At 41.6% G+C, this 27,717-nt stretch overlaps 2 protein-coding genes across 3 annotated transcripts; one reads left to right on the forward strand and one right to left on the reverse strand.

Annotated features, from left to right (window-relative positions):
• Window positions 1-2,908: 2,908 nt before the first annotated feature.
• Window positions 2,909-17,673, reverse strand: GPN3 (GPN-loop GTPase 3). The gene is given in 11 exon segments (XM_039219989.1): window positions 2,909-3,524; window positions 4,073-4,201; window positions 5,076-5,172; window positions 5,299-5,414; window positions 6,264-6,388; window positions 7,824-7,991; window positions 13,289-13,397; window positions 17,000-17,263; window positions 17,311-17,464; window positions 17,466-17,530; window positions 17,629-17,673. Coding segments are annotated over 11 exon segments (1,335 nt in total). The 3' UTR covers window positions 2,909-3,461.
• FAM216A (family with sequence similarity 216 member A) lies at window positions 17,362-27,293 on the forward strand. 2 transcript variants are annotated; one of them, XM_039251974.1, is made up of 7 exons: window positions 17,362-17,899; window positions 19,418-19,455; window positions 22,838-22,953; window positions 24,060-24,186; window positions 24,266-24,452; window positions 25,007-25,089; window positions 26,920-27,293. In XM_039251974.1, the coding sequence occupies exons 1-7, from the start codon at window positions 17,808-17,810 to the stop codon at window positions 27,036-27,038; spliced, it is 762 nt and encodes a 253-aa protein (XP_039107905.1). In that variant the 5' UTR covers window positions 17,362-17,807; the 3' UTR covers window positions 27,039-27,293. The 2 variants fall into 2 exon arrangements, with proteins under 2 accessions (XP_039107905.1, XP_039107835.1); XM_039251904.1 differs by having other exon boundaries at window positions 17,364-17,899; window positions 24,057-24,186.
• The last annotated feature ends 424 nt before the right edge of the window (window positions 27,294-27,717 follow it).

Genomic DNA, 27,717 nt, shown 5'->3' on the forward strand with positions numbered 1-27,717 from the left:
TACCCACAGATATGATTCTTTTATTATTTAGCTTACTTTTGGTATTTATTTCCCCACTCATGTGAACGTCAAAAAAGCTGGGATTTTTTCCATTTTGTACACTATTGTGTATCCCCTGCGCCTGTAACAGTGATGTACACGGAAAGCATCAATAAATATTTGATGAGTGTATGAATGAAAACAACTGGTTCTAATAATGGGGAAAGGAGAGCAGAGAGGGATTTATGCATTACCCAACTCCACTTTTTTGTGTGTGTAAAAACTGCAAAAATGGACTCTGGGCTTGAATCCTAGCTCTAATATTTACTAGTGGTGTCATTTTGGGTAAGTTAATTAACTTCTCTATGTCTGTTTCCTCACCCGAACTGGAGATAATCTACTTACCTCACTGTTTTGTGAAGATGAAATGAATTACATGTAAAGTATGTAAAACTTAAATGCCTGGAACATACGAAAAGCTCAGGAGTTTTTTACCTGTTACTAGGAACCACCTCATGTGTTAGTTTGCAAACTGGCCCTTGTATATAGAAGGCAAGAAGACTAGAGGAAGGCCAATCCTGATATACAGGTCGTGGTTCTAATCAAGTGAGGGAACTTACTTATAAGAGTTATCTTTGACAAGGCAAGAGTAGATGTCCCCAGTTACCTGCCACAGTAAGTCTATATAGAGGCCATAATTGGGTTCAGTCATATCCAGATGGGCTCAACATCATATTCTCTCAAGACTATGTCCTTACAACATCTCCCACAGTGAGGGGTGGGAGGGATGAGGAACCTCGTTTAAGGTTCAACCAGTGGTCACATCCTCTTGATGATCTTCTCCAACATCACCTTAAGTGCCAAGTTCATTGCTGCCTCAGGCCATTTCTCCTGCCAGCCCCTCAGACTGGAATACTCTGGCCCATGTTCCCACAAATGATTTCTTATTCAGGTTTCTAGCCAAATAGCACCATTTAGGAGCTTTCATTGACAATGAGCCCAAGTAGCCCCTTAGTTACTCTCCAGTTCATTACTGTTTTCATTTCTTCCCATTCCTTATCAAGGTTTCCTTGTTTATGGTCTCAAGGGACCGCATGTTAACTCCATGAGACTAGGGCCTTGTCTGGTCTGAGTGCTCCCATTTGTCCTCAGTGCCTGGCACCTACCAGTAAATTTTTCCACAGAATCATGGGAGGCTCTCCATCAAGATAATGAAATCCTTGAGGGCTGACTGGAATGGACATACTCATCTTTGAAACCCATGTCTAGAGGGGAAGGAAATTCAATTTGGTCCTTTACTTCTTGTCCAGAGGCACATACCAGATTCCAGAAGCTAAACCAGGGAAAAACAGTTCAAGGAGCAACGAGGGCAAATGAAGTTAGTTGCTTTTCCTGTCTTCCATGGCAATAAAATTTCTAATTTGCAACATTGGGAGATGAGCGTGTTTTCACCCTTTCATACTCAGGGCTACAAGGAGTCTCTAAGCAGGACAGTACTGCTTATTCTCTACTGATTGACCCCCAAACTGCCCCACCCCCCGGCAATAGCTCAAACCAATGGACCATGATGCAAATACCTGACTTGTACCTGTAGCCCAAGCCCCCAGACACAAGTTACCACTGAAAGCTATGGCTCCTCCCAGTTTGCACGTCTTTAGTTAAAATGTGACACTACAGGTGTACTCCTGCTATCTATGTACAAGAATGATTAAAATTTAACTGGAGTTGCAGGTTAAAGGGCTTAATTTGTATTGATATAAGATCCGGGACCAAATGACCAATGAAGCCTGGGTCCGTTATAAGGCTTATATGAAAGTGAAAGAAACTACGTTTCTTTTTCACCTTAAAAAAAAAGTTTATCTATTTTGAGAGAGAGCACACACGTGCAAGAGAAAGCAGGGGAAGGGCAGAGAGACAGAACCCCAAGCAGGCTTTATGCTGTCAGCTCAGAGCCCAACATGGGTTCTACCTCACGATTGTGACATTGTGATCTGAGCCAAGATCAAGAGTAGGACGCTTAACCAATTGGGCCACCCAGGCAGCCCAAGACTATGTAAGATATTCTTTAGCACATGGCCTGGCAGAACTCAATGGGCATTAGTAGGACCTGGTCCACAGCAGATTCTAGAGAAGTATCTGTTGACTGACTGACTAGTCATTCTCCATGCTTTCACACCCAACCCCTCTGAACTTAAAAACACTGAAAATAAAAAATTCGACCAATGTGCACATTAGTTAAAAATAAAAAAATTATGTCTTTCGCATTTTTGTGTGCATGTTATTTCGGGAAAGTGTACATTTTTAACTGCTCAGAGACTAAGAACTGCATTTTTGGGGTACCTGGGTGGCTCAGTTGGTTAAGTGTCTGACTCTTGATTTCAGCTCAGGTCATGATCTCGCAGTTCGTGAGTTTGAGCCCTGCATCAGGCTCTGCACTGCCAGTGCGGAGCCTGCTTGGGATTCTTTGTCTCCTCTCTCTCTGCTCCTACCCGGCTTGCTCTATCAAAATAAACAAACCTTTAAAAATAAATAAATAAATAAATAAATAGTGAAAACTGCATTTTTAAAGAAATCACTATGTTTTGATGACTGGGCAAATTTACACATTCAAAAATTTGCCCTGGTTGAGTACTTCTTTTTTTTTTTTTTTTTATGAGAGAGAGAGAGAGAGAGAATGACAGAGAGCGCACATGTGAGTCGGGGAGGGGTAACAGGGAAGAGAGAGAGAGAATCTCAAGAAGGTTCCATGCTCAGCATGGAGCCTGATGCCTGACGTGGGGCCCAATCCCACGACCCTGGGATCTTGACTTTTTTTTTTTGATCTTGAAATCAAAAGCTGGATGCTCAACTGCCTGAGGCACCCAGGTGCCCCTGACTGAGTATTCCAAATTCTGACTAGAAAACAAGAGTAACAAAAGGTTAGTGCTACTTTCTATTTCTTTTATTTATTTACATACATTTATATTTTAAGTTACTTTTCATTCTTTAATTACACAAATGATACATTTTCAATGTAGTAAAACTCAGAGATATAGATAAGCAAAGGTCTTAACTATATCCTTCTAGATTTTTTTTACCTTTGGACACACATGTATATTTTGTTACAATAATTCCTGCCTCTCAAAAAAAAAAAAAACCTTCAAAAGTAACAAAAATCCAACAATAGAAATAAAAGCAGACTGGGTCCTAAGCGTACCCCAGGTGCTCATTCATACTATATACAAGTCTATGTGCATTCATTTAAATTCCAACATTTAAAATCTGCATTGATGTTGTTAAAATGATACTACAACATTCCACCTGAAACACCAGCCTTTGAAGAACAGCTAGAGCTTGATCCGGGCATGCTGCTGCTAAAGAGCCAAGTATTACTTTCTTCACTGAAATAAGTAGCTTTCTAGTACTGCATCCTTCGAAGAGAACCATGTCTTGCTGGTTCAGCCACAGTGCTTCCCATATATGGTTACTATTTTAAAAACTCTTCATTCATTCTGGTGTCCTTGAAAATATTCATCAAACATAGAAGACGACTCCTCTTCATGTTCCTGACACAAAGAACAGAAAATATTCATTTCCCCTAAGTTAGATCTAGTATGTGCTCACCTATTTTTCAAGTATTACTCTACCAGGAGATAATGCCCAAATGCATTTTAGGTGTCTTTTACAGTGACAAAAGGCATGGGTGATAGAATTTTTCCAGCTAGGTTAAATTAAAGTGCTTTTATCTCATTGGAAGCATTTCTTACTTGAGTTCACACCTGCTGACTCTCAGCTACTTTGCTGAGATAGTGGCCTACGATAACTACCACCAGGCTTCCCAGTGACATGTGAGGGCAGCCCAAGTTCAACTGGATTTCATCTCCTCTTTGCACTTGCGCCCAAGCCCTGAGGACAAAGAAACTTAATAATACCATAGCCTCAATAACAGGAAACTGATACTGCTTGTTGAGCGCAGATGTGAATCTCGGAGAACTCCCAGGAAAGCCCAGGTTACCACTGTTGCTAAGACGAAATTTAAGGAGTTGCTGGGAGTATGCAAGAGGCCACTGAGTGCTGGTGCAAACTGATACCAAAAGTCAATAATCAAAATTACCTTTGGTTCTTTGAATTCTAAGTCTTCTCCATACTGAATGGCAAAATCAATATGTTGTAACACAATGTTCATGCTTTCTTCATCTGATTGATCATAGGGTAAAAATCGAACCATGCTGTAGTCGTCAATCTACAAGTTGGGAATTTCAGAAAAGGTCATTCTGAAGCTGTACAAGACTTAATTTTCAACTTACATTTTAGTTTATAAGCATTTGTGTTTCTGATTTAAAACATCTGCATGTGGAAGGAGGGAGGAGGAGGAATAGACACAGAACAAGAGCAAATCGTTGATTTTTCTGGCCTCTGACCTCCCTGATACTCATGAACTTACTACTTAACTAGACACTATTTCATAGGTATTTATCTGAATTCAACAACCACCGGGAATTTCAAAAAGGCACAGACAGTTCTGAACTTCCCACAAAGCTTAGAACAGTAGACATGTCAGTTAACTTATCAGCTACTGCCAATAGAGGGGTGCCTGGGTGGCTCGGTTGGTTAAGTGTCTGACTCTTGATTTTGGCTCAGATCATGATCCCTGCATCTGGCTCTGCTCTCGGTGTGGAACCTGCTTAAGATTCTCTCTCCCTCTGTCCCTCTCTCATGCATGCACACACGTGTACTCTCTTAAATAATTAATTAATTTAAGCTACATACTGGCCAGCCCACAGCCTGTCCCTACCTTCCTCCCTTTTACGAGGAACAGGATTGGACTCTGCTTCCTGTAATGGTGGCTACTGACTAGCTCTGGGTAAACAGCAGACCAGGTCATTTAAAAACAACTTTGAGAAGCACCTGGGTGGCTCAGTTGGCTAAGCATCTGACTCCTAATTTCGGCTCAGGTCATGATCTCACAGTTTGTGAGTCTGAGCCCTGCATCGGGCTCTCCGCTGTCAGCACAGAGCCAGCTTCGAATCCTCTGTACCCCACTCCTTCTGCCCCTCCCCCACTGCTTTTCTCTCTCCTCTCTCTCTCAAAATAAATAAACTTAAAAAAAAGCTTACCAGTCCACATATGGCTTTAGTCAATTTTTTAAATTTTTTGCTTCTTAAGTCACTTGCAGAATCATCTAATAAAGAATACATGTCTGGATCTAGAAACCTTCAAAGGAGAGAAAAACAACTGACGAATAAAAGGAAGAATAAATCAGGAAACTAGTTTTGCAGACTGACAGAACTTTACATCTCCGCAATTAAGATCTGAGGATAATGGAAGAAGTAAGCTCACTTTTCGATTTCCTTTTTAGCTTTCTTACTCAGCAGATCCATTTTTGTCATGATGTTAACTTGTGGAATTTCTAGAGAGATCATGGCACTCAGGGCTGCCAAGATGCCAGAGATGAACTAAAGGAGGTAAAAGAAAAGGAAAGATGAATTAATTGTTGCCAACAAAATTTGGTGATCTCCACATAAAAGAGAGGCTTTTGCTCCTCACTGGAACCAAAACTGGCCTAAGTAAAAGAAATGCTAATCCTAAAGAAAAGACAGTCCACTAATCAGATGGTTGACCTGGTAGATTTAATTTACAGTGATTATGGGAGCCTTGGCTGGCTTGGTCAGCTAAGCACATAACTCTTGATATTAGGGTTATAAGTTCAAGTCCCACATGGGTGTAGGAATTACTTAAATATAAAATCTTAAAAAAAAAAATGTACAGTGATCACAAACCTCAATTTAAAGTTAAGATGTTATCTTAACCCCTTTTCATTGAATATTCCTTATTAAGAGCAATTAAGGAATGCTCTTAAAGAATGGGAAATACAGTTCATAAACTAGATAAAAGGCCCTCAGAGAATTAAAAATAGACCTATAAACAATGCATTTGCCTCATTTTTCTTGGTAAATAGTTACCCCAAATCTATATGATATCATATTTTGACTTAAAAATATATCTGGAATATAGTTTTGAAATATCCAGAATCACACAGTGGTTAAAGAAGACTGTAATCTGCTAAAAAGTCAACATGAGTGACCTAAACCTTGAGAGGTACCTGGGTGGCTCAGTTGGTCAGTGTCCCAACTTTAACTCAGGTCATGATCTCTTGGATTTGACTTTGAGCCCCATGTCATGCTCTGTGCTGACAGCTCAGAGCCTGGGGCCTGCTTCAGATTCTGTGTCTCCCCCTCTCTCTGCCCCTCCCATGCTCATGCTCTGTCTCTCGATAGTAAATAAAGGTTAAAAAAAACGTAAACCTTGAACGATTCCACCATGAACTGAGAGTCAACGAGAAAAACTCCACAGACTCGGAACTCCCATTGTTCCAGCTGCTGGACCAGTTGTTTCATCACAGGCAGGTGCGTATACAACTCAATCTGACCTACATGAAGAATAATAACAAGATTACTATAAACAGGAAATAAGTGAACTCATTAAATTACGTGAAAAAAAATTTCCCTTGGGGCGCCTGGGTGGCTCAGTTGGTTGAGCGTCCAACTTCGGCTCAGGTCATGATCTCACGGTTCGTGGGTTTGGGGCTCGCGTCAGGCTCTGTGCTGACAGCTCAGAGCCTGGAGCCTGCTTTCGATTCTGTGTCTCCCTTTCTCTCTGCCCCTCCCCCACTCATGCTGTGTTATTCCCTGTCTCAAAAATATATAAACATTAAAAAAAATTTTTTTTTTAAATTTCCCAAAAGATGGTTAAAGAAGGGAATCAAAAGCAAGCGCTAAGGTGTGTGTTGTTTAGGAATGTTCATCAAGCTGTATGCTTGGGATATATGCACTTTTCTGTGGGCTCAATTGAAGGCAAGGGAAAATAAAGTGAGGGCACAACTGATCACAGCTAGGTTAGACTCAAGTCTAAAATTCACAATTTTGGGGCACCTGGGTAGTTCAGTCAGTTGTCTGACTCTTGATTTTGGCTCAGGTCATGATCTAATGGTTTGTGAGATTGAGCCCCATGTCAGGAGCCTGCTTGGGATTCTCTGAGCCTCTCTCCTGCTTATGCGCTCTCTCAAAATAAACAAACAAATCAATCAATTAATTAATTAAAAAAAATAGGTGGCTCAATCAGTTAAGTGCCTGACTTTGGCTCAGGTCGGTCATGATCTCACAGTTCATGGGTTCGAGGCCCACGTCGGGCTCTCTGTTGTCAGCAGAGCCCGCTTTGAATCTTCTGTCCCCACTGCCTGTCCCTCCCCAGCTTGTTCTCTCTCTCTCTTTCAAAATAAATAAATAAATATTAAAAGTAAAATAAAATTCACAATTTGGCTTAAAAAGTTGCATGTGATTATCTGTCCCCTACCAACCTCACCTCATGACATTTCCCTGATCCACACAGGTCTTTCAGTGGCCTGAACCCACCTTACTCTTTCCTGCCTCAAAGCTTTTGGCATGCTGTGTCCCCCGCCTGGACCATGGCTTCCCTCACCTTCACCTCACAGCCCAGCTTACAGGCCACTTGATCAGAAGCCTCCTAATCTTGCTATGTGATGGTCTGTGCTACTCCTGCGGAGAACCCATCAAAAATGAATATTAAATAATAACATGAGTGATTCTGTTCATTCTATTTAGTACTTCCACTTGACTGAGGGCTCTGTGAGGGCAAAGACCATGGATTCCTGGCTCTGTATGGTATTTCCAGAATACAAAGTAAACGCTCAGTAGACTCAATGAATGAGTTAGAGGCAATGAGTAAGAGCTTTGTACTTCACTGCGGAATGGTTTAGAGCTATGAAGGCTCAGTCCACTTTTTCTTACTGAGGATAGAACCAGCACAACTTCAAGGAAAAGGTCACGTTCAAATTGCAGACTTACCTGGACAGTCAAAAAGGATATAGTCATCCTCTACATGGCCAAGACAGTTCTCTAGCCAGTCAAAATTATTGGCAAAGTATTCCATGCAAAATACCAGTCCTCCATTGGGACCAAACCGCAGAGAGTCATCCTCCATGACATCATCCACCTCGATCAGTTCCCGAATGTCTGCACAAGACAGAAGGGCCCGGAACATAAGAACATCCATTCAAAAACTGTTATCCTCGCTAGTGAGAGTTAACAATTATATAACAACTCACATATGTGAAACTATTTCTCTACATGATTATTACCGTAGCAGTGTTCATGGCAACTAATTAAGTAAATTACTGTAGAGCCAGATAGTGGAGTCCTATGTAGTCATAAAAAGGAGAAGCACTTTAAGTATGGATATGATAAAATCTCCCAGGTATACTTAAAAATTTTTTTAATGTTTATTTTATTTTTAGGAGAGACAGAGAGAGACATAGTGCAGGGAGGGGCAGAGAGAGAGAGAGAGAGAGAGAGAGACAGAGACAGAGACAGAGAGACAGAGACAGAATCCGCAGCAGGCTCTGGGCTCCCAGCTGTCAGCACAGAGACTAACATGGGGCTCCAACCTGCAGACCATGAGATTATGACCTAAGCCAAAATCAGACCCTTAACCGACTGAGGCACCCAGAAGCCCCTCCTAGGTATACTTTTAAGTGAAAAGTGCAAGGAGCAGAACTCTGTAAAAATGCCATCATATGTGTTAACAACAACAACAAAAGACAAAGATTCATATATACAGAAAACACATATTTGATTTTATATGCACAGACTTTCTATGGAAAAACATCCTAGAAACTGGCAACACTGGATGCCTCCAGGCAGGGGAGCTGATTACTGAGACACAGAGCTGGGAGGAGACATTTTCCTGTGTACTTACTCTTTGTACCTTTTACATTTTGAACCATGTAAATATACACTACCTATTCTAAAACAACTAAAACCAAACCAAACCAAGAAAACCAATTACGTTTCTTAACATGATGACTACAGGGAAGCTACTTAACCTCTCTGCAACTCACTTTCCTTATTTATAAAGCGGGGGACAAATCATATATCCTGGGGTAGAGGGATGAAGACTCCATGGAACAATGGAAATAAATCACCTATAGCAGGAGCTTAAAAATTCTGGTATATGCATAGTTCTCCTCTACTACTCATTTTGGAAATCTATTTCCAAATCTATTTTTAAATTTTATTAAAAAAAAATTCTAATGCTTTTATTTATTTTTGAGAGGGAGAGGGAGAGAGAACATGAGCCGGGGAGGAGCATAGAGAGACGGTGACCCAGAATCTGAAGCAGGCTCTAGGCCCTGAGTTGTCAGCACAGAGCCCGATGCAGGGCTCGAACCCACGAACCATGAGATCATGACCTCAGCTGAGGTCAGATGCTTAACTGACTGAGCCACCCCAGTGCCCCAAATTTATTATTTTTAAAAATTTTTTAATGTTTGTTTATTTTTGAGAGAATGAGAGAGAGAGCAGGAGGGCCAGTGAGAGAGAGAGGGAGACACAGAATCTGAAGCAGGCTCCAGGCTCTGAGCTGTCAGCACAGAGCTGGATGTGGGGCTCGAACTAACAAACTGCGAGATCGTGACTTGAGTTGAAGTCGGGTGCTTACTGACTGAGCCACCCAGGTGCCTCGGAAATCTATTATTTATAACTTTCTACTGTGGGTTTTTTATGTTTGTGCTCAAATCTACAATCTCTGGGGGCACCTAGGTGGCTCAGTCGGTTAAGCGTCCGTTTTCGGACTAGGCCATACCCAAGTTTGAGCCCCGTGTCAGGCTCTGTGCTGACAGCTCAGAGCCTGGAGTCTGTTTCTGATTCTGTGTCCCTCTCTTTCTGCCCCTCCCCTGCTCACATTCTGTGTGTGTGTGTGTCTCTCTCTCTCAAAAATAAATAAACATTAAAAAAAAAAAAAAGCCCTATAATCTCTGTTCACAGAGAAATGTCTCACTCTTAGCCATGTTTATATGGAAAATATCTTCCTGTGTACTTCCTCTCCCTATCCAGGATTTAAACATCTGACTCAAGTTGGGACAATAAAATAGATCTTCTAAAGGATGACTCAAGGGGTGCCTAGGTGGCTCAGTCAGTTAAGCAATCAATTTTGGCTGAGGTCATGATCTCACAGTTTGAGGACTGCCCTCTGTGCTGACAGCTCAGAGCCTGAAGACTGCTTCAGACTGTGTCTCTCCCCTCCCTCTCTCCTGCCCGCCCACTCATGCTCTGTCTCTCAAAAACTGGCGATAAAAAGAATGTTTTTAATTAAAAAAATAAGTAAAAGGATGACTCAAGGACACAAGTCAGTCATTAGGACACCCGGACCACAAAGTGATGTGAACCTGAAGTTGGAGGCACTTTGCTGGGCCACGTGAAGTTGAGAAAGGTGGTCTGTAAGAGTGATAAAAAGGCAGAGAAAGACAGAAAGCTGGCTTTAGTTTCTGTTAGTTTTTGTGTTTTGGGTTCTAGTCTCTCATAAAGCCTTGCTCTTGGTTTTGCAAGAGATTCCCTAATTTCTCCTAAATAATCCTTTTACATAAACTGGCTTGTGCGACGAAACAATCCCAAAGCAATGCAATGACTTTTTCTCAAGGAAGATGACTATTTCATGTCTCCTCTGCTTGATTCAACTTGCCTTCCCCCACCCCCACTCGCACCACTTCCAGCCACTCTGATGTCCCAATGGCACACATGTCATTAATAGAAATCAGAAACCAACAAAGAAGAATTTACCATATTCCCAGCACTGTTACTTGGTGCCTTGAACCCTGCCTTCGCTCTGCTTACAAGGAAGAAGCACCCCACTCCAGGGACACCTGGTGGCTCAGTCAGTGCAGCGTGCAATTCTTGATCTGGGGGTTGTAAGTTTGAGCCCCATGTTTGGTGTAAAGATTACTTACAAATAAAATCTTTAAGAGGAAAATAAAAGCATCCTACTTGTAGTGAAGGCAAAACCCTCCACTTGTTTGGGATTTCCCCTCCCCTTTCTCACTCATGAAGTTACTCCCACCATTTGGCATTTTCAGTTTCTCTTTCTCCACTGGGACGTTCTCTTCACCAATCAAGTCCGTTCCAGTGTTCCGGTTAGCATCTCCAAGGTTCAAAGGAAACCTCCCTTGACCCTCATATCCTCTCCAGTTCTCACTCCACTTCTCTGCTCCTTTCAGTGAAACTTCCTCGTCTCCTGTCAGCGCTGACACTGCATCACCTCCAGGCCACTCTTCAAACCGCTCCACTGAAACCGCCAGGCACAGTCACCACCACCTCCATGTCCCCACGTCTAACACCCACTTCTGTTCTTATCTTACACGAATTCCCAGCCATCTCGGACACCAACAAGCACAAGCTCTTTCTTGAAACAGTCTTTTCTTCTGGCTTCTGTGATGCCACATTTTTCTGGCTTTCCTACCTCACTGACTCCACCTCTTCCACCGGACTGTTGAAGATCAGATAACTTTAAGGCTTGGTCTTGGGTTCTCTTCTCTCACCATACTTCTTCCCACAGTCTCATCCAGGCCTGGAGCTTTAGGGACTGTCTATATGCTGCTGATTTGGCAATTTATATCTCCAGGCCAGACCTTGTTCCGGAGTCCCAGACTATTATATCCACTTGGTTCCTTGATACTGCCCCTTACATATGTCAGACATCTCAAGCTCAGTAAGTGCAAAGAGGTCTGCCCCAAACTAAAGAGACTTGTCTTCCTTCCTGAAATGGCACCACACGCTCTCTTCAGTAATTCAGGCCACTCAAGTCAGAGATCTAAGAGTCACCCTTGATGATTCCTCCCTTTCTTATACCCTTTTGGTTCACTCTCCCAAAGAATGCTAATTCTACCTGCAAAGTAGATACCGAATCCATCTGCACTATGCCCACCCTAGTCCAAGCCACCTAGACATCTTCCAGAGCCATACTGCTAGCCTCTGCTTCTACTCCTGACCCTCAGAATCTGTTTTTCATCTGAGAGCTAGTATCTTTAAAAATAGATATTGGGGCACCTGAGTGGCTCAGTCGGTTAAGCATCCAACTCTTGATTTTGGCTCAGGTCATGACCTCACAGTTCATGAGTTTGAGCCCTTCTTTGGGCTTTCTACTGACTGTGTGGAGCCTGCTTGGGATTCTCTCTCTCTGCCCCCCTCCCCACTTGTGCTCTCTCTCTCTCTCTCTCTCAAAATTAATAAACTTAAAATAAAAAAAAAAATGAGTGTGTTTCTTAAAAAAAAAAAAGAAATATATATATATATATATATATCAATCCTCTCCCCTGCTTTAAAACCTCCAATAGCATTCCACCGCTGACACGTACTATAAATTGAATGTGTCCCCTCAAATTTCCCATACTGAATACCTAATGCTCAAGGTGATACCATTAGGAGGTGGAGCCTTTGAGAGGCAATGGGTCATGAAGGTGGTGTCTCATGATTGGGTTTAGTGCTCTAATAAAAGAGGTCCCTTGTCCCCTTCCATCATGTGAGGACACAGTGGGGAGTCAGCAGCCTGCCACCTAGAAGAGGACTTTAACCAGAACCTGACTCTCCTGGCACCCTGATCTTGAACTTCCAGCCTCCAGAACCATGAGAAATACATTTCCATTGTTTATAAGCTACCCTGCCTGTGGTGTTTTGTTAATGCAGCCCAAATGGACTAAGAACACGGGATAAAACCCAAACTTCTCACGTCCTACTGGCACCTACCCACTTCTTTGTTTCACTCATTCAGTTCCAGCTCACTGACATATTTGCTTTTTCGGAAACACACCAAACCCCTTCCTGTCTCTAGGCAATTTATTGCCCTGACGTTCCCTCATCTTGGAAGGCCTCTCCCCAGCCTGGTGAGCACATGACTATCGTCATCAGGTCTGGGCCCAAATCTCCCTTCCTGAGACTTCTCACCGACTACCCTTCCTAAAGCAACTTCCCCACTTATTCCCTCTCATCAGCCTATTTGCAACTTTATGACAATCCGCATGTTTATCATTTTGCTTATCTCCCCATTAAAAGATCCATGAAGGCAAGGATAACATCTACCATTCTCTGCTGGAACGCTGGTGTCTGGCATAAAGCACGTGTTCAACAGATCTCTGAATGAACAAAGGGAAAGGATGTTAAAAAACAAACAGTTAGGCTGCTCCCTTATACTAGGATCAGCATAAACCTGATTCACCACAACAGGACTAGCATGAAAGGGACAGAAGGGAAGTGTGATGAGGGAGGAGTCTCCTCACTTAACTTAAACCAAAGACCAGGAAAGGATCCTGCCACCTATGTCCACATGAGTGCATGTCACCAAATGACATTCGGCCTCATGCTGTTCACCATAAAACAGGGAAGCGGACTGTAGTGATTACAATTTTCAGCTTTTGTGCCAAGCAGCCTGCTTCTCCACCGCTTATTTTTCCTGAAGGAGGGAGCAGGCCCTGCTCAGGACTCACCAGCCATCACGGAGTAGTTGAAGTGTTCTGCTGCAGGATCTAGGTTCACAACTTGGATGGATCGATTGAGGGCTTCACAGTGCTGGACCATGGTGGCGCAGTAGGTGCTCTGTAATGTCATAAGGCACGAGGGGTCAAAGCAACAGGCAGTGTGGTCCTCCCCCTGCATTCCCAGAAGGACGTCCCATATCCTTTGGTCAGTATCCATTAAGGAGAATAAAACTATGCCTTTATTGACCAAAAAGCTGACTGAAAACAGGAAAGGTACTGGGCTGGGAGTTGGGGACACCGGACTGGGCTGCAGATCCAGACCTGGCTAAGACTCATGGGTAACTTTAGGGAAATTGTTTCTCTACTTTGCCTCTTAGTTTGTTTTGTTTCTTCCTTCCTCCCTCCACCCCCTTTTAAGGTTTTTATGTTTATTTATTTATTTTTTCAGAGAGAGAAAGAAAGAGAGAGTGCGTGCACGCATAAAGAGGGGAGGGGCAGAGAGGTGGAGACAGAATCGCACGCAGGATCCACACCATCAGCACAGAGCCTAATGTGGGGCTTGAACTCATAACTTGAGCCAAGATCAAGAGTTGGATGCTTAACCTACTGAGCCACCCAGGTGCACCTTAAGATTTTATTTTTAAATAATCTCTACACCCGACACGGGGCTCTAACTTATAACCCCAAGATCAAGACTGCGGAATGAACCAGCCAGGTGCCCTGTCCCTCAGTTTTCTTAAAATTTTTTTTTTATGTTTTATTTATTTCTGAGAGAGAGAGAGAGAGACAGCATGAACAGGGGAGGGTCAGAGAGAGAGGGAGATACAGAATCTGAAACAGGTTCCAGGCTCTGAGCTAGCTGTCAGCACAGAGTCTGATGTGAGGCTCAAACCCATGAACCGTGAGATCATAATCTGAGCTGAAGTCGGACGCTTAACCAACTGAGCCACCCAGGCGCCCCTGCCCCTCAGTTTTTTATCTCTTAATTGGAATGGCCTCTAACAATCACTAAGGCTCCTTGTTGCTCTAACATGCAAAAAGTGGAATTTAAAAAGATTTCTAAGGATACCAAGCAGCACACACAATGTCTGTGTAACACAATATCTCTACCAGGATGATTACGGTCCAAAGATTTAAGTAGGGTGTTCAGGGATGATGTCGCTGAAGGGGAGAGGGGTGTTTGAGCCAAGGGATGTGAATGTGCTTGCCAAGCCAGGGGAAGAGCATTTCAAGACGACAGCACATTGAGGTCAGTAAATAGCCTAGAGGTGGGCTATCAGTTTGCAACTTTTGATTTAGAGAATTCTTATTCCTCATGTAATCCTTAATACACTATGTTAAAATCTCTAAGTTACTTTTCTGTCTTTCCTACTCTCTAGTTAAGGGCAGGGATGTATTGGGGCACCTGGGTGACTCAGTTGGTTGAGTGTCTGACTCTTGACTTCAGCTCAGGTGGTGATCCCAAGGTTGTGGGATTGAGCCCTGTGTCGGGCTCCAGAACCAGTGTGGATCCTCTTGCAATTTTTTTTTTCTCTTTCTCTCCCTCTCCCCCACTCGTGTGCTTGCTCTCTAAATTTAAACAAAAAGAAAAAAAGAAAAAGGAAAGGGCAAGGATGTGTCTTCTTCAGTTTTATAAGCCTAGGAACTAGCATGGTATCCGACACATAATTACTTCTAATTGACTGACTTGATATGTTTGGATATAAACTCTACAAGGGCAAGGGGGGTGATGGGCATGGAGGAGGGCATTTATGGGGATGAGCACTGGGTGTTATATGGAAACCAACTTGAAAATAAACTATTAGAAAAAAAAAACTCTACAAGGGCAGAGATGAGTGTGTGTGTGTGTGTGTGTGTGTGTGTGTGTTATCCACTACACAATCCGCAGGGCCCAGAACAGTGCCTGGCACAAAGAATATGCTCGGTGAGTACTTCTGATAGTAGGCATCAAAAATTTGTAGAAAAGTACTTGTCTAACAGTCAGAAAATTAATCTGGAATACAGAAGATAACTTCTATTATCCTTTCTCCTCAGTGACTTTTCACATACTATTCTCTCTGCATAACAGGAGGCCCTCTCCATACATCACACACACACACACACTATATATATGTGTGTGTGTATATATATATATATACACGTATATATGTGTGTATACATATGTGTGTATATACATATACGTATGTGTGTATATATGTGTGTGTATATACATACATATATACACACATATGTGTATATACATATACGTATGTGTGTATATATACATATATACATATATGTGTGTATATACATATATGTATGTGTGTATATACATATATGTATGTGTGTATATACATATACGTATATATGTACGTGTGTGTATATACATATACGTATATATGTACGTGTGTATACATACGTATATATGTATGTGTGTGTATATATATGTATATATGTATATGTGTGCATATATATACGTATATATGTATATGTGTGCATATATATATGTATACACACACACATATATATTTAATGTGTATTTATTTCTGAGAGAGAGAGACTGACAGAGGTGAGTAGGAGAGGGGCAGAAAGGGAGGGAGACACAGATTCTGAAGCAGGATCCAGGCTCTGAGCTGTCAGTACGGAGCCTGACACGGGGCTTGAACCCAGGAACCATGAGATCATGACCTGAGCTGAAGTCGGACTTTTAACCAACTGATCCACCGAGGTGCCCTGCATTGCACTATATTTTAAATGACAAGTCTTTCCAAATAGGCTACAGGCTCTGGGTAGGCAAGGGCTATATTATAGTCACATGTAGATCGCCTGCACCCAGAAGAGGTCAAGCCTCAGAACAATGTCTTCAAGACTGAAACCAGACAATGCTTCCAAATTCCAGAGCTTTTCACACTCCTGTTATTTGACTGATATCTTCACCATTTCTGTAATATTTGAAAGCTCCTCATATCATCCCGCTAACACTTGCTTACAAGAAAAAAAATACCTTTATTGTAAACAGGAAACCAGGTATATTTATCATAACATGAACGTAATCGTAAAATTAAATGTACTTTAAAGGTCTTTTTATTCTAGCTAAATACAAAGGTCTCTCAAAAGCTCTAAGATCTGACCTCTGAAGAGACCTGGGGATTAAAGTGTTAGATATACAAGTACCAAACTGACAATTTCACCTCAATTCAAACAAAGAGAACTGAAAAGGGAATAACTTTCTCAATAAACGATTCGATGTTCACTAATGTTAGGTCCATATACCTCCTAAAGGCGCCTCAAATACCAGAAATCCATGTCTCAAACGTCTAAGAAACAGTGATTAATGAGACCACACTTGAACCGTCTATGAGCGAGACGGGGGCGGATTCTGGAGTTACACAAAACTAGATTTAAATTCCAGCCACCGCTTACTAGCCGTGTGATCCTGGGCACAGAACTGAACCTTTCTGTGTCTGTTTCTATAAAATTCCCGTCTGTAAAATGAGAATAATAGGACTTCTCTCACAGTGTTTAAACGCAGTATCTGGGGCATTAGTATATTATAAACATTAACAAGCATCGTTACTCTCCACTTTCAAAACCACAACAAAAAGAGCACTGAAGAAGACTGCAGAGCCGAGCTGCCCAGGATCTCCAGTACACGCACGCGCCGGTCCCGTCGTCAGGACCAAAACCTCCCTGCCTCCCACGAGCCCAGACTTTTCTCTCCTTCTCCCGCCAAATGCTCACCTTCCCGCTGCCTGCCGGGCCCATGACCAGCTGCGCATACCGAGGCATACCGGCGCTCCGGGTCCCGGGTGCTACCGGCGGATCAACACCGGGTTCGACCACCCCGCTCCCTTCAGCCTTCGCGCGGCGCTCACTGAGTTCCGGGAACACGTCCTGCGAACCAATCGCAATCCAAAATCCTTCTGTGGCTTCTGCTCGGTTGCATCCCTGACTACGAAGCGTCCCGCAGGTCAAATCTCGTGTGAAACGCGTTCTCCGGAAACTCTGGGAGGGGCGGGAGGGCGGTTTGCGCGTGCGCAGAAGTAGCTGACGGAAACAGGCGGTTGGAAGGCTCGAGACATCTGGTTGCCTTGGTGATCACGGTTTAACGGACAACATTCAGCGTCCCTGAGCCTGGAGCTTTGGTCCTTGGTTTGTGTACTGAGGTTCGACCTAGGTGGTGACTCTCAAGATTTGCAAATGTAGAGGGTCTGGAATACTGAGGTGCAAGGCACCTCCTGTTTTAGGGACGTGTATATTTCCTTCTTGTGACTAATCCTTTCCACAAAAAAGATGCAAACGTGCAAGCACACGATCAACTAAAGTACTCCTGCCCCTCCCCCACTCTAACTCCAGCGTCGCGCATCTGCCCTCCCCGCGCTCCCGAAGCTATTCGGGCAGTGTCCGGAGCGCATCGGAGGGGGCTAGAATACCGCGTCCGCCTCTTCACCCGCGATATCGCCCGGCCTGACGCACGCGTGCTGACGGGGGAGGGGAGAGGGGGAAGCCGCTTCTTCACGCAGCTCGAGGTCCGGGCACCCGGGAGGAGATGCCGGGCCAGGGTCGGGTGTCCGACTGGACAGAATGCAGCTCTTCCGCAGAGCCTCCCGCAGTGGCCAGAACTGAGGGTGGCGGCGGCGGGTGAGGCTGAGGGGCCCTGACGGGTTAGGGAGGACGGCCACCCCCTCGGGTCGTGATCCCCTGTGGTGGAGGGGGTGGCAGTTGACTGCTCCAACGGACTGGTCCGCAGTGCACTGACGTGAGAGGAGGGGGAGCCTTTATTGTGGCCAGGGTGGCACAAATGGAAGCCGACTCACAGTTTAGGGGAGGGCTTGTGAGGTAAGGTTGAGTGTTGGTGCAGTGACTAAACGCGGGGACTGCGACAATTGGCCTGGGTGCATTTTTCTGCCCCGAGGGGGCGCTGCGAAACCTGCTGGAAAATATGCCGTCTCGTCACAGGATCTCTACAAAAAGAGGGTGGGGGACAGAGCAGAAACCGAGGCTCAACGGAGGGCTTCCAAGTCAGTAAATCAGTGACATATGTGCGACTTTAGCCACCTACGTGTCCAAGGGATTCATAATGCCAATGAGACATAATTATGAATATTAAAGGCACCTTGATCTTGATTTTTTTCCCCATAGAAGTTTTTCTTCATAAATCCATTTTAAGCGGGGTGTTTTTTGGTTTTGGGTTTTTTTTTTTTTAACTGTTATTTACTGGAAGCTGAAGGCAATTAGTCGTCAGTACCTCCTCATCCTTTCCATCAGTTAATCCCTAAAAGTGAGAGCTGCAGGGTGTACCTACCCAGTTCAGCACACAGTCATGGCTCCTTCTGCACCCATCACCGTATTTAGAAAATGACCATAACGTACTGAAGACTTAAAGATGGGGTCTGGTCTTTGTTTTTTGTTCATTACAGTGTTTGGCGAAGTGTAGGATCCTAGTATATCAAGAGATAAATGGACACTTGGTCACTGAATACATTGAAGGAAGAGAGAAGGGTGTTTTCTCTTAGTTAGAAAAAAGAACTTGTACAAAAATAGAAATATTCCAGACCAAGTTATCAGTTCTAGTACACCTTAAATATATAAAGGACAAGATAGTTTTCGCCGTATCCAAGTTACTTTATTAAAAATAAAGACAGCAAGAAAATACCCCAAACTATTTAATTGAGCTCAAAGTAGGAATTAGATTAAAAGGCTATAAAAGTAAGACCAAGTCTGGCTTAAAGTAAATCCTTTCTAGTATGGTTAAAAACCTCAGATAACTCACTTTGAAAAAGCCTGGAGCCATTAGGATATAACCAGGATTACAGGAGAAAATTTACAAGATATTCTGTCTGATGGAAACATGAAAAAAAAAAGCATACACAATACTGCCCTTTTTTTCATTTAAAATACTTTTTAAAGATGTGTTTATTTATTTATTTATTTTTGAGAGAGAGTGCTCCCGTGTGTGAGCAGAGAGGGAGACAGGAGGCAGAAAATCCCAAGCAGGCTCAGAGCTCAAACCCTCCAACCAGGAGATCATGACCTGAGCCTAAATTAAGAATCGGTTTCTCACAGAGTCAGCCACCTAAAATATGTGCTTTCTTTAATGCTTATAAAGCTGTCAATTATTACATATTATTTATTATTTTGTTTTTTTTGCCCCAACAGATCACCTGGACTTCCTTATCAGAATTCCAAGGGTATTGGTGAGTAGAGCATATACAACAGATAATATCTATAAATAACATGGTTTAGAGATGCTAATTTTGCTGTAACTACAAACACAATGGAGTTTTTAAAAATTTATCTATTTTTTAAATTTATATCCAAGTTAGTTAGCATATAGTGCAAACAATGATTTCAGGAGTAGATTCCTTAATGCCCCTTACCCATTTAGCTCATCTCCCCTCCCACAACCCCTCCAGTAACTCTGTTTATTCTCCATATGTAAGAGTCTCTTATGTTTCACAGTGGAGTTTTAAATACACTTTATTGGGGTGCCTGGGTGGGTCGGTTGGCATCTGACTTCAGTTCAGGTCATGATCCCAATCTGTGGATTCGAGCCCTGCGTGGGTTCGAGCTCTGAGCTGTAAGCACAGAGCCTGGAGCCTGCTTCAAATTCTGGGTCTCCCTCTCTCTCTGCCCCTCCCCCGCTTGCTCTCTGTATCTGTGTCTCAAAATAAAATAAATACATAAAAAAAAAGACTTTATTGGTATCCTGGTGAACTTAAAATTTTCAAAGAACAATCCAGCAGTTTCTTTTTCTCTTGTTAAGATATCTAACATCAAGCATTTTATTTCTTAAAATTTGTTGCAAGTTTTTTTTTTTAGTGTTTATTTTGACAGAGCACGCGTGGGAGGGGCGGAGAGAGGAGTACAGAGGATCTGAAGCAGGTTCTCTTTGACAGCAAAGAGCCTGATGCAAGGCTCAAACTCATGAACCTTGAGATCATGACTGGAGCTGCAGTCAGATGCTTAGGAAGCTTAACCCACTGAGCCACCTAGGTGCCCCCTATATCAACCCCCCCTATATCAACCATTTTAAAAAGAGTACTTCAAAATAGCAACGAATCTGAAAAGAACTGTGTTTATAACTGGTGTTTGAAATGCCCAGGGGATGGCCTGGGGTTTGTAACAAATTGAAGGGAAAATTTCTAACTTGAATAAGTACAAAGGACAAAATATTTCTCAATGCTGCTGTTTTTCCTTTCACTTTAAATAAAGGATAAAGCTGCTGGAGGTAAAAAAGTAAGACAGAGGGACGCCTGGGTGGCTCAGTCAGTTAAGCGTCAGACTTTGGCTCAGGTCATGATCTCTTGGTTCGTGGGTTCGAGCCCCGCGTCGGGCTCTATGCTGACAGCTAGCTCAGAGCCTGGAGCCTGTTTCAGATTCTGTATCTCCCTCTCTCTCTGACCGTCCCGTTCATGCTGTCTCTCTCTCTCTGTCTCTCTCTCTCAGAAATAAATAAAACGTTAAAAATTAAAAAAAAAAAAAAAGAAGACAGAACCCCCAAAGGCCTCTCACTAATTTTTTTTGGAGGGGAGCAATTTCAATTCTATGATCTATAAACTTGGATTCACTTTATTTTTCCTTGGAAAATTTACAGTCCTTACAGTTACCTGAGAAAAACACAGACATCTGTCTATGTGTCTATATATAAAAATGCATACATACATATGAATAAAGTGGTTGCTTTAAAATGAAATTGTTAGATCATATGGCAGTTCTATGTTTAATTTTTGAGGAATCACCACACTGTTTCCACAGCTGCTGCACCATTTTACATTCTCATCAGCAATGCACAGGGTTCCGATTTCTCCACGTCTAGCTAACACCTGTTTTCATTAAAAAAAATTTTTTAATGTTTATTTTTGAGAGAGAGAGAGGGACAGAGCTCAAGCGGGAAGGGGCAGAGAGGGAGACACAGAACCCGAATCAGGCTTCAGGCTCAGAGCTGTCAGCTCGGAGCCCAGTGTGGAGCTCGAACTTACAAACTGAGATCATGACCTGAGCTGAAGTTGGATGCTTAACCGAATGAGCTACTCACGCATCTCTGTTTTCATTTTTTAAAGTTTACTTTTATTTATTTTGAGAGAGAGAGAGAGAGAGCAAGCAGAGGAGGGACAGAGAGAGAGGGAGACAGAATCCCAGGTAGGTGGACTCAAACTCATGAACTGTGAGATCATGACCTGAGCTGAAGTCAGATGCTTAACCAACTGAGCTACTGAGGCATCCCTGTCAAAATCTTGAAGAAATAGGGGCACCTGGGTGGCTCAGTCGGTTAAACGTCTGACTTCAGCTCAGGTCATGATCTCACAGTTCGTGGGTTCAAGACCTGTGTTGGACTCTGTGCTGACAGCTAGCTCAGAGCCTGGAGCCTGTTTTGGATTCTGTGTCTCCCTCTCTCTCTGACCCTCCCCTGCTCATGCTGTCTCTTTCTCTTTCAGAAATAAATAAAAAACACTTAAAAACATTTTTTAAAATCTTGAAGAAATAACCAAAGTTTAATATGTAAAATTGTAATGGCCTTTGTTGTCAATATTGAAACAAAAGTGTGCTTATTTAATTCAACTTGCTGAATATAAACTTTTAACTTAAAAATCTGTTCTGCTAGCTTTATTTGTAATAGCCTAAAACTTGAAACAATCCAAATGTCCACCAACAGGTGGATAGATATCTATATGTATATATATCTGTATCTATAGTATATATCAAGAAAAGGAATGAAGTAATGTTACACATCACACAGGTGGATTTCAATATAATTATGTTGAGTGAAAGAAGCCAGACACAAAACAGAATATATGCTGTATGTTTACATTTATATCAAACTTTTATCAAGAAAATGCAAACTACTCTATAGTGACACTAACTGTAGTGATAGAAAGCACATCACTGGCTGCCTGGAAGGAGAGAGAATGTGGGAAGGTGGGGAGTGTTTCAAAGAGTTATTTCTTGGTTAAATTTTGCCAGATACTGCTTTCCCCCAAACTGCTAATGAAGTGTTTACCCTAAATTAAGTTACTGGTCTCAATAAGTCTGAAACTGAAAGCTAGTTTCATTCTTCTATTCTTCTATTGTATTAAAAGACTATTCTTTTAATCTACCCACATCAGTATTAAAAACATTGAAATAACAGAAATTATGTAAAAATAAGTTTCTGCAAAGCCCTTTGTGTTTTAATACTACCTCATTAAAGGTATAAAATTTGTGTTATTCTACCCTCTACCTTGAGTTTAATGATAAAATATTGTCATAAATCTTTAAAATGCAAGTCTTGCATGTATTTTCTTGTCTTTATGGTCTGACATACGATAAACTAAACAACATAGTTTGTATCTCAGCTGAGTTCAAAATAATGTAGTCTATATATAATGATATATCGATATATAGTAAATATTTATAAATATCTTGCCTTCTGTATGCTCTAAAACCAAATGGCATATCATATAGCCTCTTCAAATTTAACAAAGTGACTCATATTACTACTCCAGGATAGTTAGGGACACGTGTAACTATATAGATATTAATAATTTATTGAGCACATCTTTGCTCATGAAATTCACCTAATAATGTTCTTGCCCACAGATAGAATCAAAGACGGATCCAACACACACATAGCCAAACTGCAAGAGTTATGGAAAGCTCCTCAAATTCAAACAATTAACATCCCTAAATCAATGGCAGATGCGTCTTTTCTAAAGGTATGGTAACTAGATACCAATGCTTTATTTAAATACCAAATTCTTTGTATTCAGAGCTGAACTTTTTATTGAAGATCTACTGCTTAGAGCGTAAGGCATTTCAGAAGACAAGGTACACCCAGCATATTGTCTAGGACTCTGTAAACATCTGAGTAAACTCATGAATGTATGCAAGGATTTTATCATTATAGATTCCTTATTATAAGAGTTCATTCAAGCCTTCATGATACTTGACATCTAATGTACCTTTACTCACGAAGCTCAGTGGCCCTCAGGAAAGTTACATTCCAGAGATGGAAACCCAGACTCCTAGATTTCACTGAAGGACTGCAAAATTAGAGGCAAGCTAATAAAGAAAATGGCAATAAGCATTTTACAACTGTTGAACCTCTATTACCTATTAAAGGTCGTAACTGCCAGATGTGTCCTTGTTAGAGGAAAGCAAATTAAGGTTACAAAAGATCTGTGCAAACTGGTCAGTTTTTCTGACCAGCATTCTGAGTTTTCATTGGATTTATTACCTGTTCAGTTCAGTAAAAGCTGTGTGTGTATACACATATACATATACAGTGGAGCCTTGCATGTTAAGTGAGTGTTACCATCTAAAATCAGCAAGTGAAAATCTTAAGTCAAAATTACTTTCATCAAAGACCAATGGACTATTCCTTACTCTGTTTAACACAGACAGTTATTTTTCTGGGGCTAGAAAAGACTATTTCTTTAGTTAACACTAAGTAGAGTAGTTGAGATAACCACATGATAACCTCAAAAATCCTTGGAAGGCAAGATACCCACATTCACTGAGAGGCACACAGGAACTAAGACTCACTGACAGAACAGCCAATCTCTACTCTTCTTATTTTTCTAGGGCACTGGTTCTCAAACCTCATTGGGCATATGAATCACTTGAGTGGAAACAGTAGGCAGAGTCACTTGTACTGTTTAAATGGCCATTTCGTTCTCTTTTTGGCTAAATTAGCATAGTTTAATTGGAGGAAGTAAAACATACAGATGGTACAGCTCTCCTGAACATTCATCCTTTCAGATAAAGAATATTGCCAGCCTCTGTTCTACAATGCTTATACACCTTGTTTGTATTTTAGCAGCCAGACCTCACCTTAGGCCAGAAGCGTTATCTGTGCAGCATTGCTAAGATCTATAATGCGAACTACCTGCGGATATTAATGAAGAAGCAGTATATGCACGTGATCCAGCGCAGCTCACAAAAGCCAGGCAGGTGCATCTCATTCGTTTCTCACTAGGTCTCACATGAAACAAGAGGGTCTTCTAACAGAGCTGATCTGTATGACAGGTATCCTCACTCATCACAGGAGCCGCCTCGGTACTCCTTACTCACAGAAGCAGCATTACCCCTGCACTACATGGCGACACCAGTTGGAGAGAGTGGATGCGGCGGCGCCTTCTAACATTGCAGCTGCACCTGCACCTGAAATGATCCTACAACATTCGCTCTGGCGACCAGTGAGAAACAAAGAAGGGTCTGTTTCTTATTGTTTAAAAGGAGGAAAATATATCCCAATTTTCTTTGAAGGATAGCTAAATGAGATTACAGCTTGTTTCCTAATATGTTCATTTTGCTACCTTCAGAGTAGGTTAAAGCACAAAGGAATGTTATCTTATGGTCTCTTTACTGCTCTGACTGGAATATGCCACTCCTTTTAGAACACAGTTTGTGGAATTGTAAAAATTTCTTGATCAGCTAGAGATATGGAAGACTGCCCTTTTTAGTAATTCCCACTCAAATTCAAAATAATACAAACACTTCCAAAAGGAGCATATGGTTGCTTCTGCACAGGGGAATACTATAAACAAAGAAGGAAAGAAGAAAAAAAGAGAGTAAGAAGCCTGATTACTCAACCTGCACTATAATAGTAAGCTTTGCATTTCAGGGTTAATAAGTCACGGGAGAATTCAGAGATTGAAAGAGTCTTTTTGCTGGCAGCTTAATAAAAAGAATTTGTATGATCTTCTATATGCATTAGACAGTTGTTCATTTCACTGGCTCCAGTTAAGATACTTCTCTTTCTTACAGTTTGAAAACTGGATATGCATCCAAAACAAGATGTAAGTCACTGAAAATTTTTAGAAAACCAGGCAGACTGTTCATGCAATCAGGTAAATGTGGATTTTTTTAAATGTTTATTTGAGAGAGAGGGAGAGAGAGAAGGAACATGAACAGGGGAGGGGGAGAGAGAGGGAGACAGAACTTCAGCAGGCTCCAGGCTGAGTGGTCAGCACAGAGCCTGACATGGGGCTCAAACTCACAGACCATGAGATCATGACCTGAGCCAAAGTCGGATGCTCAACTGACTGAGCCACCCAGGTGCCCCTTGCCATCTTTTTTTTGTTACACACAGAATTTTAAAATAGCATTTTTAAAGATCTTATGTTTAAAAAATATATTTTTTAAATGTTTATTTTTGAGAGGGAGAGTGTGCAGTGGAGGGACAGAGAATCTGAAGCAGGCTCTGTACCGACAGCAGAGAGCCAGATGCAGGGCTTGAGCTCATGAACCAGACAAAGATGACCTGAGCCGAAGTCGGATGCTCAACCAATTTAGCAACCCAGGTGCCCCATGCTTAAAAAATAACCCAACATAGTTTCATTTCTATTACAGAAGACATTAAAAAATTTAGAATATGATTTAATTCTCCAAATAAGATAAATACGAAATATAGTTTGTTTTTATCTAAATGAACACACTGCTCAGGGGAGTAAAGTTTAAGGCACTTCTAAATCTAAACAAAGGTATTTATAATATCAGGGTAAGAGACTTAAAAGAGAATGAATTTCTGAGAACTCAGAGCCACAAACATGACTTTTTTTAAGCCATAGCACTTAAAAAAAATTTAGTGTTTATTTCTGAAAGAGAGAGAGAGTGCGAGTAGGGGAGGGGCAGAGAGAGAAGGAGACACGGAATCCGAAGCAGGCTCCAGGCTATGAGCTGTCAGCAAAGAGCCCAAGGTGGGGCTCAAACTCACAAACTGTGAGATCATGACCTGGGCTGAAGTTAGACACTTAACCAACTGAACAACCCAAGCGCCCCAAGCCATAGCACTTTTATGAGATAGTGCTATTTTTGGATGGACAACATATTTTGTATAGCATCATAGTTTACAAAGGGCTTTATCATCTATATCATTTTGTTTAATATTCAACAACCCAGTGGAAGCAAGCCAACCAAGTGTTATTATCAAAATTTTACAGGGCAGCTCAGACAAATCCAGATTTGGTAAGGATCAGCATAAAGGATCTATCCCAAGTACAGAATATAACAAAATGAAAAAGGCAAAAGAGGAAGAAAGAATGCTCATAAGTATTCCTCAGAATTGATAAATTGGAGAGGACTAAGTGGAAGTTAAACAATTTCCTAGTTGCTACACAATGAGTAGAGAAGTGGGTAGGAAGGAAGTGGGAAAGTTAGGCCTTCTGAACTCCTGGCCCCTTGCTGTATGACAGTGCTGCTCAGCTCTGCTGTAAATACCATAGTATGCCTGTCCAAGAAATGAGGGAAAAGGCAGGGGGAAAAAGTGGCTCCAGAAAGAATAGCTAGAGGAACTGCAATGGGGGAAAGTGTCTGCGGTCACCAAGGGAAGGGAGATGAGCAAGAACTTAAGGCATACTGAGATGAGAATGCTGAAGCCATAACTTTCCTGTAACCAAGAGATTGTGAAAGCAAAGAGAAAATAGAACTCAGTAACCGAGAATATGCTATACATAACGTGGCTTGAATACAGTACTTACTGGGGTATCTTATTTTAAAAAGAGATTTGGGGGAAGGGAGAAGTGATTAAGTTTTGAAAATTGCAGGCCATTTATTTCTGTGAAAGGCTTATTACTAAGGTAGGCCATTTTGAAGGTTGTCCTTATGTACAAATCTCAATATTCAGGATGAAATACAACTTTATTTCCAAAACAGACATTATAAACCTGTTTTCCTTTCAGTTTCTACAAATGATTCTGAATCGTACATGAATGAAGAAAAAAAGGAAGAAGATTTACTAAATAAGTGCATGCAATCAATGTCAATTGAAGAACAAGGAGAACATGTGATGTTAACTTGACAATCTTGTGAGTCAATGAGGTGCCTAAGGTGGGGGGCTGGGGTTGTGAATTGTGTCCTCTCTCTACATTTAGGATAGTATTGTTATTCAACAGTAAGTCATTAAGTAATTTTAGTTTGTTCAGAAACTTTTACAGCAGTGTAACTGGTTTGATGTAGTTCCATGTACTAATGATACTTGTGTAATAAAATTTATGTGTAATATTTGCTTGTATTTCTAGCTAGATACAATTAAAACTTTTCTTGTCACTTAAAATTGAATTATTTTTCTTTAACCCTGACAAATAAATTGTATCATTCTTTTTCTGCTTACAATAAATTCTAAAACAGCAACATTAGAATTCCCTACAAATTATTTTCTTGACTGGGCTAAGAAAAGCCCTGAAATATCCTGATACAGAACAGCATTTAATAGACATAACACCCTGACTTGCAAGGAAGATGCTTAATAAATATTTGCTACTTGAAAACACTTAAAAATAGAAATATTGATTTGCCCTATTTTATGAAAATTGCCAAGCACTTGGCCTCTCAAGCTAGAGTAAGTTGGGAGTGATTGTACTAATGAGAGGATTCTTTATATATCACTCTAGTGTGCTTCCAGAATTTCTAAACATTAGTGTTTAAAAAAATACGTATACACATATACATATAAACAACACACAGTTAAAATTTGAAAA

The sequence above is a fragment of the Hyaena hyaena genome, unplaced genomic scaffold, assembly GCF_003009895.1.
Source record: "Hyaena hyaena isolate Hyena2069 unplaced genomic scaffold, ASM300989v1 scaffold_0, whole genome shotgun sequence".
NCBI lineage: Eukaryota > Metazoa > Chordata > Mammalia > Carnivora > Hyaenidae > Hyaena > Hyaena hyaena.